Source organism: Homarus americanus, unplaced genomic scaffold, assembly GCF_018991925.1.
Source record: "Homarus americanus isolate GMGI-L3 unplaced genomic scaffold, GMGI_Hamer_2.0 scaffold30535, whole genome shotgun sequence".
Classification (NCBI taxonomy): domain Eukaryota; kingdom Metazoa; phylum Arthropoda; class Malacostraca; order Decapoda; family Nephropidae; genus Homarus; species Homarus americanus.
In genome coordinates this window covers 5,728,902-5,743,973 of record NW_024732440.1, presented here as the reverse complement: position 1 = coordinate 5,743,973, position 15,072 = coordinate 5,728,902, and the positions used below count along the sequence as shown (strand labels likewise).

Sequence of the window (15,072 nt, the reverse complement as noted above, 5' to 3'; positions counted from 1 at the left end):
ACCTTTGTATTTGTATTAAATGATGAAAGATTTATGTAGAAATCTTTAGCCTTTGGGCCATGTTGCAGAGAGAGAGAAAACTAGAGCAGAATGCATCTGTTATAACAGTTAGAGAATGATTGACAGCAAATAATAGAAAAGTCTGTCTGTCCTTGATTTTAGCAAGCCTGCATCATGATTGGAAATTATTTGCAAAGGTAAAAACCATGAGTGTATTTAATAATTATGGATTTGTGTTCTGATTTCTTTTTTTTTATTTAAAAGTAGCAAGGAAAGACGATCAGATCATATATTATTAATGATACACATCTAGACAGAGCTTGCTTTGTATATACAGTACAGATAGTAAGAGAGAAGGTGGCTAATTCCTAGAATAAATAAAATATTAATATGAACTTCCTTTGAAAATTGACATAAATATTAATCGGGAGAAAGGTGTCTGCAGGGAGGGAATTTCACTGTTGCAAGGTACTGGGATTAAAATGCAGGAACATGCTTATGAATAGGAGGGGGGATTATGTGTATGTGTGGTGATGACAGGCAATTGGGTAATGAGGAGAGGGAGCATTAAGGATCTAATGACCATGAGGAGATGGTTAGAATTTCAGTGTAACATTGACTGTAAAATTTGGTGTAGTAAGGAAGTGGACGTTTTTTATTTGTCATGGAAGGGAGGGAGGCTAGAAATGCTTTGGGAAGATTTAACATGTGGCTTCCTCTTAAATTTCAGGAAGAACTTAAAGATATAGATAAGCAGATAAAGTTTGCATTGATTGGATAGTGAAATGTTTATGTAAATGTTGCATACTCTTGAGGCAGTAGAAACTTATTATACTTTAAGATTCTCTGAGAAGATGGTGATATTGTAGTAATAGTTAATGAGTAAGCAGTCATGAATAGCTAGTGAAAAAAAGTGCACCTCACATCATCATCACTACCCACAGAGTTGCTGAGTATCAAGTGATGGTGCGAGACATGAGCCTTTTCTCACTGAATGTTGAGGAGAGACTCAAGAGCAGGGACAGCACATTCCAGTGGTTCCAGTAAGTTTTGCTTGTGATTTCACATGTATTGCATTCGTGGTTAATTTTATTCTGTTAATGGCATCAGATAAAACCAAAGCCTTATACAGTCATCAAAAAATTATTGCTCCGCTTTCTGTACTTATCATTCTGGAATACTGGATGAAATGTTTATGCTAACTCAACACTTTCCATGAGTGACATTTGCTCATTCCCGGTTCCAATGGACCGAGGGGGCGCAATAATTTTTTGTTGACTGTACAACCGAGTGATATGCACCTTATTTGATATCTTGTAGTACATAATTATACAGACACACCCATTTACTTGAAAAATATGGGCTGGTGCTTATAAAAATAATATAATTGTTTTGAAATTTTAGGTAAACAGAATAATCATTTAACCTTTTGGCAGCTGAAGGTTCCCTAAGCTGAATAAACTCGTCTGGTAGTAGCCAGAATAAAATTACAAAGTGTGGGAGTTGCAGTGAAAGGATTAAGCAATATTATACCTATCTCAGCTTTTGATAATGTGCTCTGATCTTTGAAAAATAAATTAACTTTTGGGGGCTTATGACTTATAGGGGTCTTACTGTGCAGGCATAGAGCATCCCCCGGATTACGGAAGGTGTGTGTCCTTGAAAATTTGTCCGTAACGTGAAATTCCCATTGACTTCCATTATATAATTGGAGATGTGTTCCCAAGGAAATATTTTCGACAAAAAGACGTAATACAAGCACATTTATGAATGAAAATATATTTTTTTAACACATACATGTACATTGATTATTTTATGATATAATATGATAATAAATATACAAACACTTGAATTTGACTTAGCACAAACAATGTTGAGTGCTGCATTAGGTGAGGTGGTGAGGTAAGGTGGTGCAATCGGAGTTACTGGGAGGGAGACGGAGGGGCACTAATGACTCCTGCCTCGCCCTGCTCAGTATTGTACCAACCACCAAGAAATTCACGTGAAATAAATTTTATAATTTCTGTGAATTTTTTTCTAATAGTATTGAAAACAAAAATTACCCAATTTCCGTAAGGGCGAATTTTTTGTCCATATCCCGAATTTATTGGTCATAATTTACAAAATCTGTAAGAGCGAATTTCCGTAACCAGAGTTTCCGTAACCCGGGGGATGCCTGTACCTTATTTACCTAATGACCACTCATTAGAGGTGGCCATGCTAAGGGAAAACTTATTTCTTCCCATTTTTTAGAGCTTTTCATGAGGTAAAAATGCATTTATCTTTTAAAGAAATATATCCTCACAATGTGTTACCTAATTGTAGACCCTGCTGTCATATGGTATCACAAAAATTGTGACTAGAGTTCCAGGTTGCTGATTTGACGAACATTCTGCTCCATTTACACACATTTGCAGGGCCTCAATCATTTCTCACTCTTTATCTATTTTATTTTTTCTTCATTTGTTTTTATATTAATGCCCTCCCTCCCTCCTTCACCCCAATGTGGGTCGGTGACCTGTACCTGGGTGGGTTAACCCAGTTTCTGGTTAACATAAATAATCGTCCTCCAGTATTACTGCCATTTTTGTGGCTTGCTGAGTCGGTCAGAGCATCGTGGCGCTGATGTACTGTACTGTGTTTTTTTTTCTATTTTTTTTCATTTTTGTATAGTTCCCTTTATTTTTTGATGGCGTACAGAACAATGTATATTTCTTGATTGTGTTTAGTAAGTAAATAAATATTTTAAGCTTTGTTTGGTAAATTTTTTGGGCCTCCAATCTGTAACCCCCTTATTTTGTATTTAGTTACAAGTACAGTATTTATACAGTATATTGCAATAATTTATTTAGTGAATGTTCTCTCTCCCTATATCACAAAATGACCCAAGATTAAATATCATAACCCAAAATAATTGGTATATTTAGAATTTTAGTTTTTAGCATTGGAATTTCTTATAATTATAAACTATGATATGCACTGAATGGAAAATAATATAGGTTTTCAAAAGCATAAGAAATATTTATATTATTGTACATGTGTTGTTGCCAGGTCATGTACAGTACTGTATACTGTAATTCATATTAATTATAGAGTCCTTTGCCAAAATTGATAGATCCAATCACTATTTTTATCATTGGGTGTACATTACTGGTACAGTACTGTAAGTTTAACCTTTGTAGTTTGCTTAGAGATTTAATTCTGTAGGTAGTGGATTATCTCATTTCTTTGTTTCTAGTGCAGCATGTGTGATTCATTGAAGTTAATGGATTTTTATTTGTTTAGACTCTTTACAATTTATAATTGCCTAATTTGCTTCATAACATAGTTCTTGGAGACTCAGGATCAATGCATAACTACTACCTAAGAAAGCTGGTAGCATTATATAAAAGACTTTCTTTAATTATGTTGTTTATTACTCATTGTTATAGGGACTTGCATATGTTTGTTTATGGTAAAAAAAAATCAATATTGATACATGATACATTGTGATGAGTTTGATACACTGTAGAGAACTTTAGAAAATATTGAGCAAGTAGGAGATAGAGGTATTATCCATTTACATAGCATTAATTGGTGAGTGTCAGGTACATTTTGTGAAAGTGTAATGTTTTAGACCACTACAAAACTGTAGTTGTTTTGACCTTGCTCTTTCTTTTAGCAACCAGCTGTTGATCATAGCGTGAGTAAAAATATTGTATTATCAAGTTGAGTCTTGTATCTGCCATCATTCTACTGCTTGTCATTTTTAAACTTTTATTTGTCTGTACAGTGCTTCTTTTGTGAACTTTCTGCATATGTGTCCCTGGCTGCACTTGCTGGATAATTTTCCATATCCTCCTCATTCCAATGCAAGATAATGTCTTTTTGAATGTTACATATACTGTAGTATGCTACAGTATATGTGACCCCAACTACATAACTTCTAATGTCTATGGCTACTAATTTTTTCTTAATTTCTTTTAATATTAGGCAGTGATTATACACTGTATGGATGTAAGCTATTAAGGGGGTCCAATAAATAAAATCTTGATGTGGTGCAATAAATACAGTAATTGAAAGATGTGGAGGTGTTCCTTGAATGTTCTTAAGTGTGAACAAGTTTGGAATGTACCCGGTACTTTAATGTGTGCAGTTAAAAGTGCCAATTTTGTCTGATATGAGTGGAAATGAATCCATAGCTTTCCTACTGTACAAGAATATAGAAATTAAAGCATAAAAAATTGGTAACCTACAAAATATTGTGGAATTAAGAAAATAGGAGAAAGCTGGAAATTTAGGGTAAATGGTTTTGGGTGATTATATACTGTGTACACATTTACAGGTATACACTACAAGCCTGTTAAGATGGTATGAGTGCTTACTGAAAATAATTGTTAGTAGAATTACTGAGTTAGATTTTTTCCTCGTCAGAAACAGGTGAAATATGGGAATGAAGAGCTCGGGCCAAAAGTTTTTTTTTTTAGATAATTCCAGATAATGGAAGAGTTAAACATGACAAAAATCAACGCTGTGCATGAAATTAAAGACTTTAATCCTTAAGTCCCGGGTTAGGGAGCTGGTGGCAGTAACACCCTCCCGTGCAGGGATAAATCAATAAAAATCTAATTTAACAAAGATAATTTTTAACCTTTTAAAGTGATAAAACAATAAAAAATAAGGAACAAAAACTGTATATTGACCTTCGAGAAACTTCTCTGGCCGCGCAGAGGGAGGGAAGAGGGGGAAAGATAAGGAGACAGTGTTGGTTTGACAGCTAACCCTCGTGGTCCCTCGGCATTTAGCAGCTATTTTTAGCTTGCCTTTGTGTCTGAGGTGGCCAATGATATATATTTACTGATCTTAATACTTATTTGCTATAAATAATTAATTTAGAATATTTTATTTGCATTATTTTTCATAAAGTGCCTGGCAACACTCACCAGTCGGTCGCCAGTCTGCCTTTGGTGGAGCAAGTAATTCATAAAATAATAATAATTCCACGAATAAATACATTTATAACATAATCATAGCATTGTTTTACAGTAATGCTACAACACTACAATACAACTACACTACTTTTAGCAATATTACTTTGATACAAGATAAAATAGACAAACAATGAAAATTAAACGAACAAAAGTTGATAATTATCTTCAGGAAGCTTCCCTGCGGCCGAGCATGTGGTGTGAGAGGCAAACAGTCACACTGGAACCTGATAACCCGTGCTGGGCATTTAAACTGGTGGGAATAGGTGGACGTTCTGGAACGTCACCCAGGGCCTATGGGTTAAGTAGTTAATCATTTTGAAGATTATATATACAGTGACCCTTCCGTTAACGAACTCAATCCGTTCCAGAAGGTCGTTCGTTAACCGAAAAGTTCGTTAACCGAAACCATTGTTTCAATGGGTTTTTGGGTAATTGGTTCCAGCTCACCGAAAATTTCCTAAATTCAACAAAAATGGTAGAAAAGTTCACTTACTTTGTGGTGTGTTTGTAGAAGGCTCCTGGATGATGATGATGATGATGGGATTTAGAATGGGGGTGGAGGAGAAGGAAGAAGAGAAGGCATTGGGGTGGAAGAGAAGTCACCCCATGGCGCCATTTCACCCATAAAATTTTAGTTCTCTTGGTGTAATTCAAGATTATTTTCTTTAAATCAACACTGCACTGCATTATATATTGTCAATATGTAAAATATATTTCAAACTGACCAATAATTTGCTTGGAAACACAGAAAAAAGCGTGTAGTTGAGGAGAGTCTCAAGCAAGATGTTACCTCCAGTGAAAACAGAGAGAGACTAACTCCTGTTTGCTGTGTTAAGAGGCTGGATGCCGCGCATTAAACTAGTCACTTTACCTTCAGTTATGTTCAATAATTTTTAAAATGACTAAAAAATTGGATATTAAACTTTTAAAATTATTGAATAGTATAAACTTCTTGATATTTACTAAAATAGTAAGGAATTTAAGCCCTAGAACCGATTAATGTATTGGCGGACTAATACTAAAGCTGGTTGCCCGGTCAGTGCAAGCGAAAACATGTTGAGGTCGGTTCGTAAGAACTTCGTTAACCGAATTTTTTTTCATTAACCGAATTGAAGATCCTTATGGAAGGCAGTTCGTTAATCGAAATTACGTTAACCGAGGTGTTCGTTAAACGAGGGGTCACTGTGTATATATATATATATATATATATATATATATATATATATATATATATATATATATATATATATATATATATATATATATATATATATATATATATATATATATATATATATATATATATATATATATATATATATATATATATATATATATATATATATATATATATATATATATATATATATATATTCTTCAAAATGATTAACTACTTAACCCATAGGCCCTGGTAGGTGTGTTATGCTTTCAGCAAGACACGGGGTCACTCTTTGATCCAAAACTAAACGTGCAGTTAAGGAGGGAAGTAGAATGTGTCGCTCCTCTACAGTATATCTTGATATTTTTGTTAATTGTAACAAATTGTAGAAACAAGTACAAGTTTATTCATCCCAGGAATTATATGGTTTATTATTGATAATGTTCCATTTAATGAGAGTAACTTCTGTTAATAAATATTATGTAATTTTTTTTCTTCATGAGCAGAGAAACCTGCCTTGAGTGTATCCTGTTAAGACTCCCTGAAAAACCTTGTTAACACCAAACATTTTATAGGGACTCCTGCTTTATGAAATAAAAATGCAAAAAGAGTTGTTGAAATATTTCTTATTTGCTACAGTCCACTGTCAACAACGGTGATGTGTGCTGAAGAGCTGTATAGTTGCCGGGACCATGGGCGCCCTATATTACACAGCACCTCCATAGAGTTACGACTGAGACATGAGCAGGCAGGTTTTCTTCTCGCAGACCATGAATCTGGCCTGTTCTTCCCCAATGATATCTTTTTAGATCTCCATCCAACAACGTCTCGTGACTCATTACAGGTACAGTACAGTAATTCTTTCAAAGTTTTGGGTGTAAGTAGATTAAGTGATTAAAAGTGTGAGTTTTGGTGTTGTGTTTTCAAAAGAAAAAAGGTTCTATTGTCATTTGTGTTTTCAAAAGAAAAAAGTTTCTATTGTCATTTTGTATTTCTTTGATTAAATACGAAGTTGTCAGTAGATTCCATTAGAATATCTGCATTTAATTCGTGGTAGCTATTGTATCTGTGATGTGAATGATCATGTGAGAGAATTTAGACTGTTTATTGAAGGAAGACTCTCAGACTGAGTGAAGTTATCAGAAATAAGTAAACATTCCAAGATTTTGTCCTCCCACAAGAAAACAGATGCTTTCTCTTTGCTGTTGCACGTGTTAATTCTATCATCTGTTAGTGACCGTCTTCTTTGGTCACATATCCACTCCAGTAATACATATTGTATTACCTTGTACGTAATCATATAAAAAACCCAGACTATTCCTTGAAGATTACTAATTTAAAAATTATACTATTCCATCTCTCCCCATTCTTTGTATTTTTACATACAGTAGACCCTCGCCAACCATGGATTTCCCATCCATAGATTCCGTGTATCCACAGTTTTTACTCTATATCATTTCACCAACCACGGCCTTCATTTTCAAGTATCCGTGGATTAGTGTGACATCTTTATCCCCCTGCAGTGTAATGTATTCTCAGTAAATGGGAGTAATTAATAAAAATACTCTAATGCTAATAAATAAAGGAAAATAAAAAATACTGCAAAGCCTTTGGCAATCGTTTCACTAAGGTCACAGGAGACCAGAAGTGTGCTCCTCCTTCCTACGACCGTGGGCTAACTTCAGTGGCTGTATGATATGCTTATTCTCTTTTATGTTTGCGACTTTATGATAATCATTTCTTTTATTTTTAATTTTTTGTGCATTCTGTATGAGCAGTTGTGTGTGTATGTTACAGCAAAATAAATAGATAAATAAATAAGTCAATAAAAATAAATAAATAAATTTCGTATATCGACCCGAAACTATTAGTTGAAAAATTAACAATATATATCAGCTCACAGTTTGGATTGGTAAGGACAAGCTGAGGTCCCCGTCACCACACCCCCCTCTCGTTTCCCCCTCCTCTCCCACAATCCGACAGTAACTGCCATGGTAATCATTTATTTATTTATTTTACGGGGATTAGCCCACCTGGGCACAGATCATTGACCCACAACAGGGCCTGGCGGGCAAAAAAGTAAGAAAAAAGTAAATAAATGAATAATATAAATTAGAGGAGAAAAAGACTTAAGTTAATCAACACCACGAATATGCCGAAAAACCAGCTTCTTGAGGCAGAGCATTCCACAGTTTGGCTGTGTGAGGAAAGAAGGATGTACTATAACGGGCTATTCTTGTGTGACCGACATCCAGAGAGAAATGTTGGACACCGCTGGCATGACGAGTGTTAGGAGCCCATGGCCTTGCCAGCGGTGCGCAGGATGCCAAATCCACTGAACATTGCCTGTTAAAGTGCCAGTAAAAAGGAGAGAGTGAAGCAACATTGCGGCGAAGAGAAAGGGAAGAAAGATTATCAACTAATGATTGTGTGTGCATGTAAATAAAAAAAAGAAGAAAATTATAACTTATACAGTATCTGCTTGGAAATACGAGTTGAAAAATAACAAAAACACAGTTTGGCCTGGTAGAGGAATGTAGCTACAGGGGTGCTGGAAATTTTCCAGAGGGGGTGGGGGGGTGCAAGGGGATAGGCAAGCCCCCACAGTTGGGCTCAGTGGGCCAATATGAGGGCCACCTGAACCTCTAGTTCACCAAAAATTCTGTTTACTGTATACTTTTTCCCAAACTGTTTTCATTCCTCCTTATACCTGCATTTTACTTTATTAGCAAATGTTACATTAGATCCTTGTATTTGTGTGCTATAATTGTTTTCCTACAAGACTTCACATATACCTGTCACTCTCATATTCAACACTCCTGTACATCCACCTAAACATGTAGAATAATTCCATGACAGGTAACTTCTTCCTTGGGTCTAGTTCTCTGCTGCTGTATGGGCTTTTAAACTTTGTCCAGATTATTACCGGGTATGTCCAAACATATTTATTTCATTTTAATGCATTTGTCATGTGCATATAAAATTTTATATGTTAACAGGTTTTTATCTCTTTATGACATTAAATATCTTGTCCTCAGATTGATGGTGGTATTGTAACACCATTGAAAATTAGCGTTTCTCGTCAACAGTACAGACAAGTGGTGAAGACTTTATCCAATTTGTCAGTTGCTACTATGGAAGACACTACAAATCGGCAGGGTCTTAGTGAGTTGAATATTTATCTTACTAATAAAGATTAATTTGATGCATTTCTTTAATTCTTTTGCTGATTGGGCATAGCCATCTTTGGAATGTGTAATTTTTTTTCCATTCTTGCATAGCATCTATCAGTATGCTGCAAGGTGCCTTAAGCCAAGCGTGAACAGTAACACACTCTTCATTTTTTGTCATTCATTTGTTGTAACTGTTGTAATATTACAATAAACCACTTGGTATCAAGGTTCTTCTATCATTCACATACATTGTAGGATTATTAAATCCTATCTATTTCTCTCTTATGTTGTACAATTGCCCAAATGAATGATGTCATGATTTCCATAAACTTTCAATCAAAAAGTGGTATCACTTTTATTTTTTGAGATGGAACACAATTTTGTGACATCGTAGCAGATAGTAATTAATAAATGTTAAAGCAATTTTTCATGAGAATATTTAAGATTAGTCATGTAGTTTAAAATTTTGAAACAAAATAATTTGACGAACGAGATTGTCGCTCAGGGACATTAAGGAATAATTTTCGAAGGTAGAATCGGACATCAAATTAAAATGGTATTCTATACGATAATTATGTTAAGTTGAAATGAATATTGAATAAAAAACATGAGTTGAAATAATATTCATAGTCACCATATTTATACCATGTCTTTAATGAATATGTAAACAAATATTTTCCATATTCACCGCCTCGACGGACGATGATATAAAGCGGGAAACATTCACCAAATTTTTTTTTTAATTTTAGATGAACTATATGTTTAAATAAACATTTCTTGATACCTTTTGACCTTTTAATTACAGTGCAATATAAGAAAATGGTCATTTATATTCTGAAGTTACAGTACTGGAATACCTTGCTATACTCAACCCCGATATTCTCAACCCCACTTATCTATACAATGAACCCTCACTTTACGCGGTCAATTGAACCCACGGCGGCCCGCGTAAAGTGAACAACATAACATATGGGATTAATTGAAATAGAGACCGGGCCGACCCCCAAACTCCACTTTTTCAGACACAATACCTACGTTGTAGTAAAAATAACTTCTTAATTTTATGATGGTATGCACACGCAATTAATAATTAAGAGAAATATCAGTAATATTAGGTTTTTTAACACTTACATTAGTAGAAAAGATGGCTGGGCACACGGGGATGGGGGGTTGGTTCCGAGGCAGAGGGCAGATTATTGGCCCTCGCCTGTATCACTTGTATCAATTGTATCACTATCCACCACAGAGTCTTGCAGGGCCTCTTTGTCAAACCCCTCAAAGTCCATATAAGCCCATATCCTCACTATCATTATCACTATCACTGACTTGTGCCGACTGTGGTGGGTGGCGGGTGAAGAACTCGGTAATGTTTTGATGACTAGGCGACCTTGTACGCACCCTGCTCGCGCTGCCCACCGCGTAAAAGGGTACACACACTGCAGAAAGTGAGCATTCCATGTTCGGCAGGGTACCGCGTAAACGTGGAAACGCGTAAAGTGGGACCGCGTAAAGTGATGGTTGACTGTAATTGATATTTTAGCACCCCTATTCAATATATGCAAAGCATATTCCACTTATTCACAACAGAAAGTTATGATACTCTACAATACAGTGGGCCCCCCCAAATTCGCGGGGGTTAGGTTCTCAAAATGGTCGCGAATCGCCAAATCCACGAATAATTTTGCCCCCGGGGAGGGGGGGGGGGTACATTTTTACTTGGGTACAAAGAAATGTATATTCCCTTCGTGTTTGCCCTTAGGACAATTATTTCTTTTACCTGTATTGTATATGTGTGTGCGTGTGTAGACACACATATGAATAAATAATAATGGGAAAATACTCTCACAAATAATCAAATTTATTAACCCTTTGGCCTCGGGTGACGTTCCAGAACGTCTGCCTATTTTTTATTTGTTTATTTATTTATTTATTTTTATTTACTAATTTTTTTGAAAAGTAGATTTTCTCTCAATTTATCCCAGCGGGCTTAAGGGTAACGGTTTACCCTCAAGTCAGTGCTTTATTAATAAAGTAATAAAGCATGGGCGTGAGGGTAGACTCACATTTTTAATAAATTTGTTTGAGTATTTCTGAGAGGATTTTCCAATTATTATTTATTTTATTTTGTGTGTGTGTGTGTGTGTGTGTGTGTGTGTGTGTGTGTGTGCACGCGTGCGTGCGTGAGAGAAACTTTGTTAAATTATTAATGTCTATGAAACCTTATTCAACAAATAATTATTTTAGAGTAACATACACCTTTCATATTGTTATAAAAATAAAACAACTTCTAAACAAGTAAATCAGCCATATGCAGAATATTCTACACCTAGAAGTGCTGTCCTTTTTCTTTTTTTTTCCTGTATGTATCTTCTTTGGCTTTCAAACATGGTATTGGGATATACCTCTTTTACTACCTGTCTTGAAGCCTTTTACCTGCAAAAATATGAGGGAATGCCAGACAAACGTTATGTAGTGAGAAATTTGGCTCAGGAGCTCATTAATATACCATCTTGCTACAATGGCGTCACTCGCTTGGCTCCCGCCAATTTGCTAGATATCGCTGTTTAAGCAAATCATGTTGAAAAGTGTGACGTCACTTGTCTGGCTGATTGTACAGTAGAAGGGTTATATTATACATGCAGATGGACAGATGTATATATTGCATATAGTTTTGCATCAACTTTAGGTCATATGAATAAGCAAAGTTAAAAGTATCTTCTACTGTACTTTTCATTAAAAGTTTTTAAAATTATCTTTTATAATGATTTATTTATACTGAAGTTTGTAAGTTTGATGATGAAGCAAAGGACCATTAGTTAAAATGCTTAATTATTTATTTAACAGGTTCTGTGGTTGAGGAAGGCACTACAGTAATAAAAACAGAAACATCACAACGACCAAAGAGTTCTCAGGTCCCAGTTGAGGCAGATAACACATTAATTGCAGTAAAAGGTATGTTGTTTTGTTGTTGGGTAAATGATCAAATTGGTGATTGTTTTTAATTTTTTCTATTATATTCTTGCACGACTTTATCTGTTTCTGAGCTGTATGGCTGAAACCAAGAAGAGCAAGGACTGTTCTTCTTTTAGTTATCTTGCTTTTTTACAGAAATATTACCAGGATTTCTTTTCATTATGTGTAAATTCACTGTTATATCTTTTGTTCATTTCAGAATGGTGCATAAAGTACATGTGTATTGGAGTATATAGAGTACATGTATATTGGAGTATATAGAGTACATGTATATTGATTAAGCATATACTGTATAGTCAAATTTTCACTTATTCCACACACACACACACACACACACACTAAGAATAAAAAATTAAGAGGTTTTATCTTAAAATTAATATCATTGTATATTACTGTATAATGAAAATTTCAATATTCAGTACAGTAGTTGTATTTATGTAGGAAAGCTGTTCTTCCTAACAGGATCCTTTTCTGTACCAAACTTGTGTGTTGAGCTTCGTGGGGATGTTGGAGAGAAAGAGAAGCCTCTTGTCAACCTGCTCTTGGAGGAATTAAAAGCTACATATGAGTCATGTGAACCTTACAAAACAAAAACTCAGGTGAGAACCAATATTATTAGCTGTTTCTAAGTATGTACAGTATTTAATTTCATTGGAGAACACCAGATTAGTTGGTGGAAAGCATTATCATGTAAAGGCTGTCAGAATACAGTACAGCATGCACTTTAAATTCCTGATTGGGGGGGGGGGGTACATTCTTACTTGTGCACAAAGAAATGTATATTCCCTTTATGTGTTTGCCCTTAGGACAATTATTTCTTTTACCTGTATTGTATATGTGTGTGTGTGTGTAGACACACACACACACAAAACACACATTGATCCCTCGGTTAACGAAATTTTGGTTAACGAATTACCTTCCATAAGAATCTTCAACTCGATTAACGAACAAAAATTTGGTTAACGAAATCCTTACGAAATCATGTCAACATGTTTTCGCCTTCTCACCAGCTGGCGTATTAGTCCGCCAATACAGTAATCGGTTTTAGGGCTTAAATTCGTTACCATTTGAGTAAATATCAAGAAGGTTGTACTATTCAATAATTTTCCAAGTCTTATATTAAAATTTTTAGTCATTTTAGCAATTATTTAACATAATTGAAGTACAGGGAACTAGTTTTTAGTGCACCAAACAGCTACTTGACTCACCCAGAATGGTGTCAGTTTGTGTCCCTGCTCAGTGGAGGAAGCATGTTGCTCGAGACTTTCTTGAACATAAACTATTTTTAAATTTTTACAGTACAATTATTGGTCATTCTGAAATTTATTTTACATATTGACAATATATAGTGCAGTGCAGTGTTGATTTAAAGAAAATAATCTTAAATTACACCGAGTGAACTTAAAATTTTATGGGTGAAATGGTGGCATGAGGCATGGGATGACTTCTCTTCCACCCCCACTGCCTTCTCTTCTCCCTTCCCCTCCACCCCCACTTCTAATTCCCATCATCGTCATCATCATCATCATCATCTACATCTACCAGGAGCCTTCTATATGCACACCTCAAAGTAGGAATACTTTACTGCATTTATTTTTAGTTTGTATGTAATTTTCTGTGAGCTGGAACCAATTACCCAAAATCCCATTGAAACAATGGTTTCGGTTCACGAAACCTTCGGTTGACGAATGACCTCCTGGAACAAATTGTGTTCATTAACCGAGGGACCACTGTACAAGTAAATAATACTGGGAAATTCCTCTAACAAATAATCAGAAACAAATACATCTTGTCCCCGACTTACGACGGGGTTAGGGACCCAAATCCAGGTCGTAAGTCGAAATGGTCGTAAGTCGAAAATGCTTAAATAGTACGTAGAAAATGTAAAATGGGTGTCTCCTTTTCTTCTCAGCACCACAAAACTCTCACTTTTAAGCATGCCAGCCATTTTAAAGTGAATTACAGTAAACCTCGATTAACCGACCCTTGATTAACCGACTTTCGGATTAACCGTCAATCCCGAACCCCTATATATTTTTTTTTTTTTTGCGGTGATTAGCCCACCCGAGCACAGGTCAGTGACCCACATCGGGACCTGGGGGGAGGATAATGTAATAATATTAATAATGATAATGCTAATAATAATAATAATAGTAATAAAGAACCATAAAGAAATGCAAAAATGAAAAAAAAAATCAAGGGTGAGAAACAATGTACCTGTAAATATGTTGTGTTGTCAATAGTAAGAGAAACAATTAAGACCCTGCAATTGTGTGTAAATGAGGCAGAAAGTCAGATCAGCAACCTGGGACTTGGTCACAATTTTTGTGATGAGATGTTCTTTGACTTTTCCATTTTTTATTCACAGTTTCTGTGCTGGTTCATAATTATTTACTAAAGTGGTTAATGTTTTAAAGCAAATTCTATTGAAATATGAATGGCAAATGAGCAAAAATGAATAGAGGGACTTAAATGAAGTCGGTTAGGGAAAGGTACTTTGAAAATGTATGTTTTATTTCCGTAGAATTTATGTACTATTAATCGACCTTTTCGATTATCCGTCGGTCCTTTCCCCTCATATGTGGTCGGTTAATCGAGGTTTTACTGTACAAACGAAAATTTTGTCAGTACACAGCGCAATTACTGACGTTGGGACTTGAAAATACATAATTTGACAAAATTTTTGTACGACTGAGGCAGGTCGTAAGTGTGGGTGGTCGTAAGTCGAGTAGGTCGTAAGTCGGGGAGGAGCTGTATATTAAAAATGTTGAGTCTACCTTCAAGTCCACTCCGTGCT

At 35.3% G+C, this 15,072-nt stretch overlaps 1 protein-coding gene across 5 annotated transcripts in view; it reads left to right on the top strand.

Annotated features, from left to right (window-relative positions):
* The window catches only part of LOC121868786 (vacuolar protein sorting-associated protein 13D-like), a 226,289-nt gene that overhangs the window by 92,404 nt on the left and 118,813 nt on the right, over positions 1-15,072 (top strand). For 4 of the 5 annotated variants that reach the window (XM_042369700.1, XM_042369703.1, XM_042369699.1 and 1 more), the window contains exons 26-31: positions 945-1,043; positions 3,662-3,682; positions 6,769-6,973; positions 9,168-9,294; positions 12,147-12,254; positions 12,738-12,874. In XM_042369700.1, the coding sequence (XP_042225634.1) occupies positions 945-1,043; positions 3,662-3,682; positions 6,769-6,973; positions 9,168-9,294; positions 12,147-12,254; positions 12,738-12,874 (697 nt within the window). The remainder of the gene's footprint in view (positions 1-944; positions 1,044-3,661; positions 3,683-6,768; positions 6,974-9,167; positions 9,295-12,146; positions 12,255-12,737; positions 12,875-15,072) is intronic. The other variant, XM_042369702.1, reaches the window with a different exon arrangement.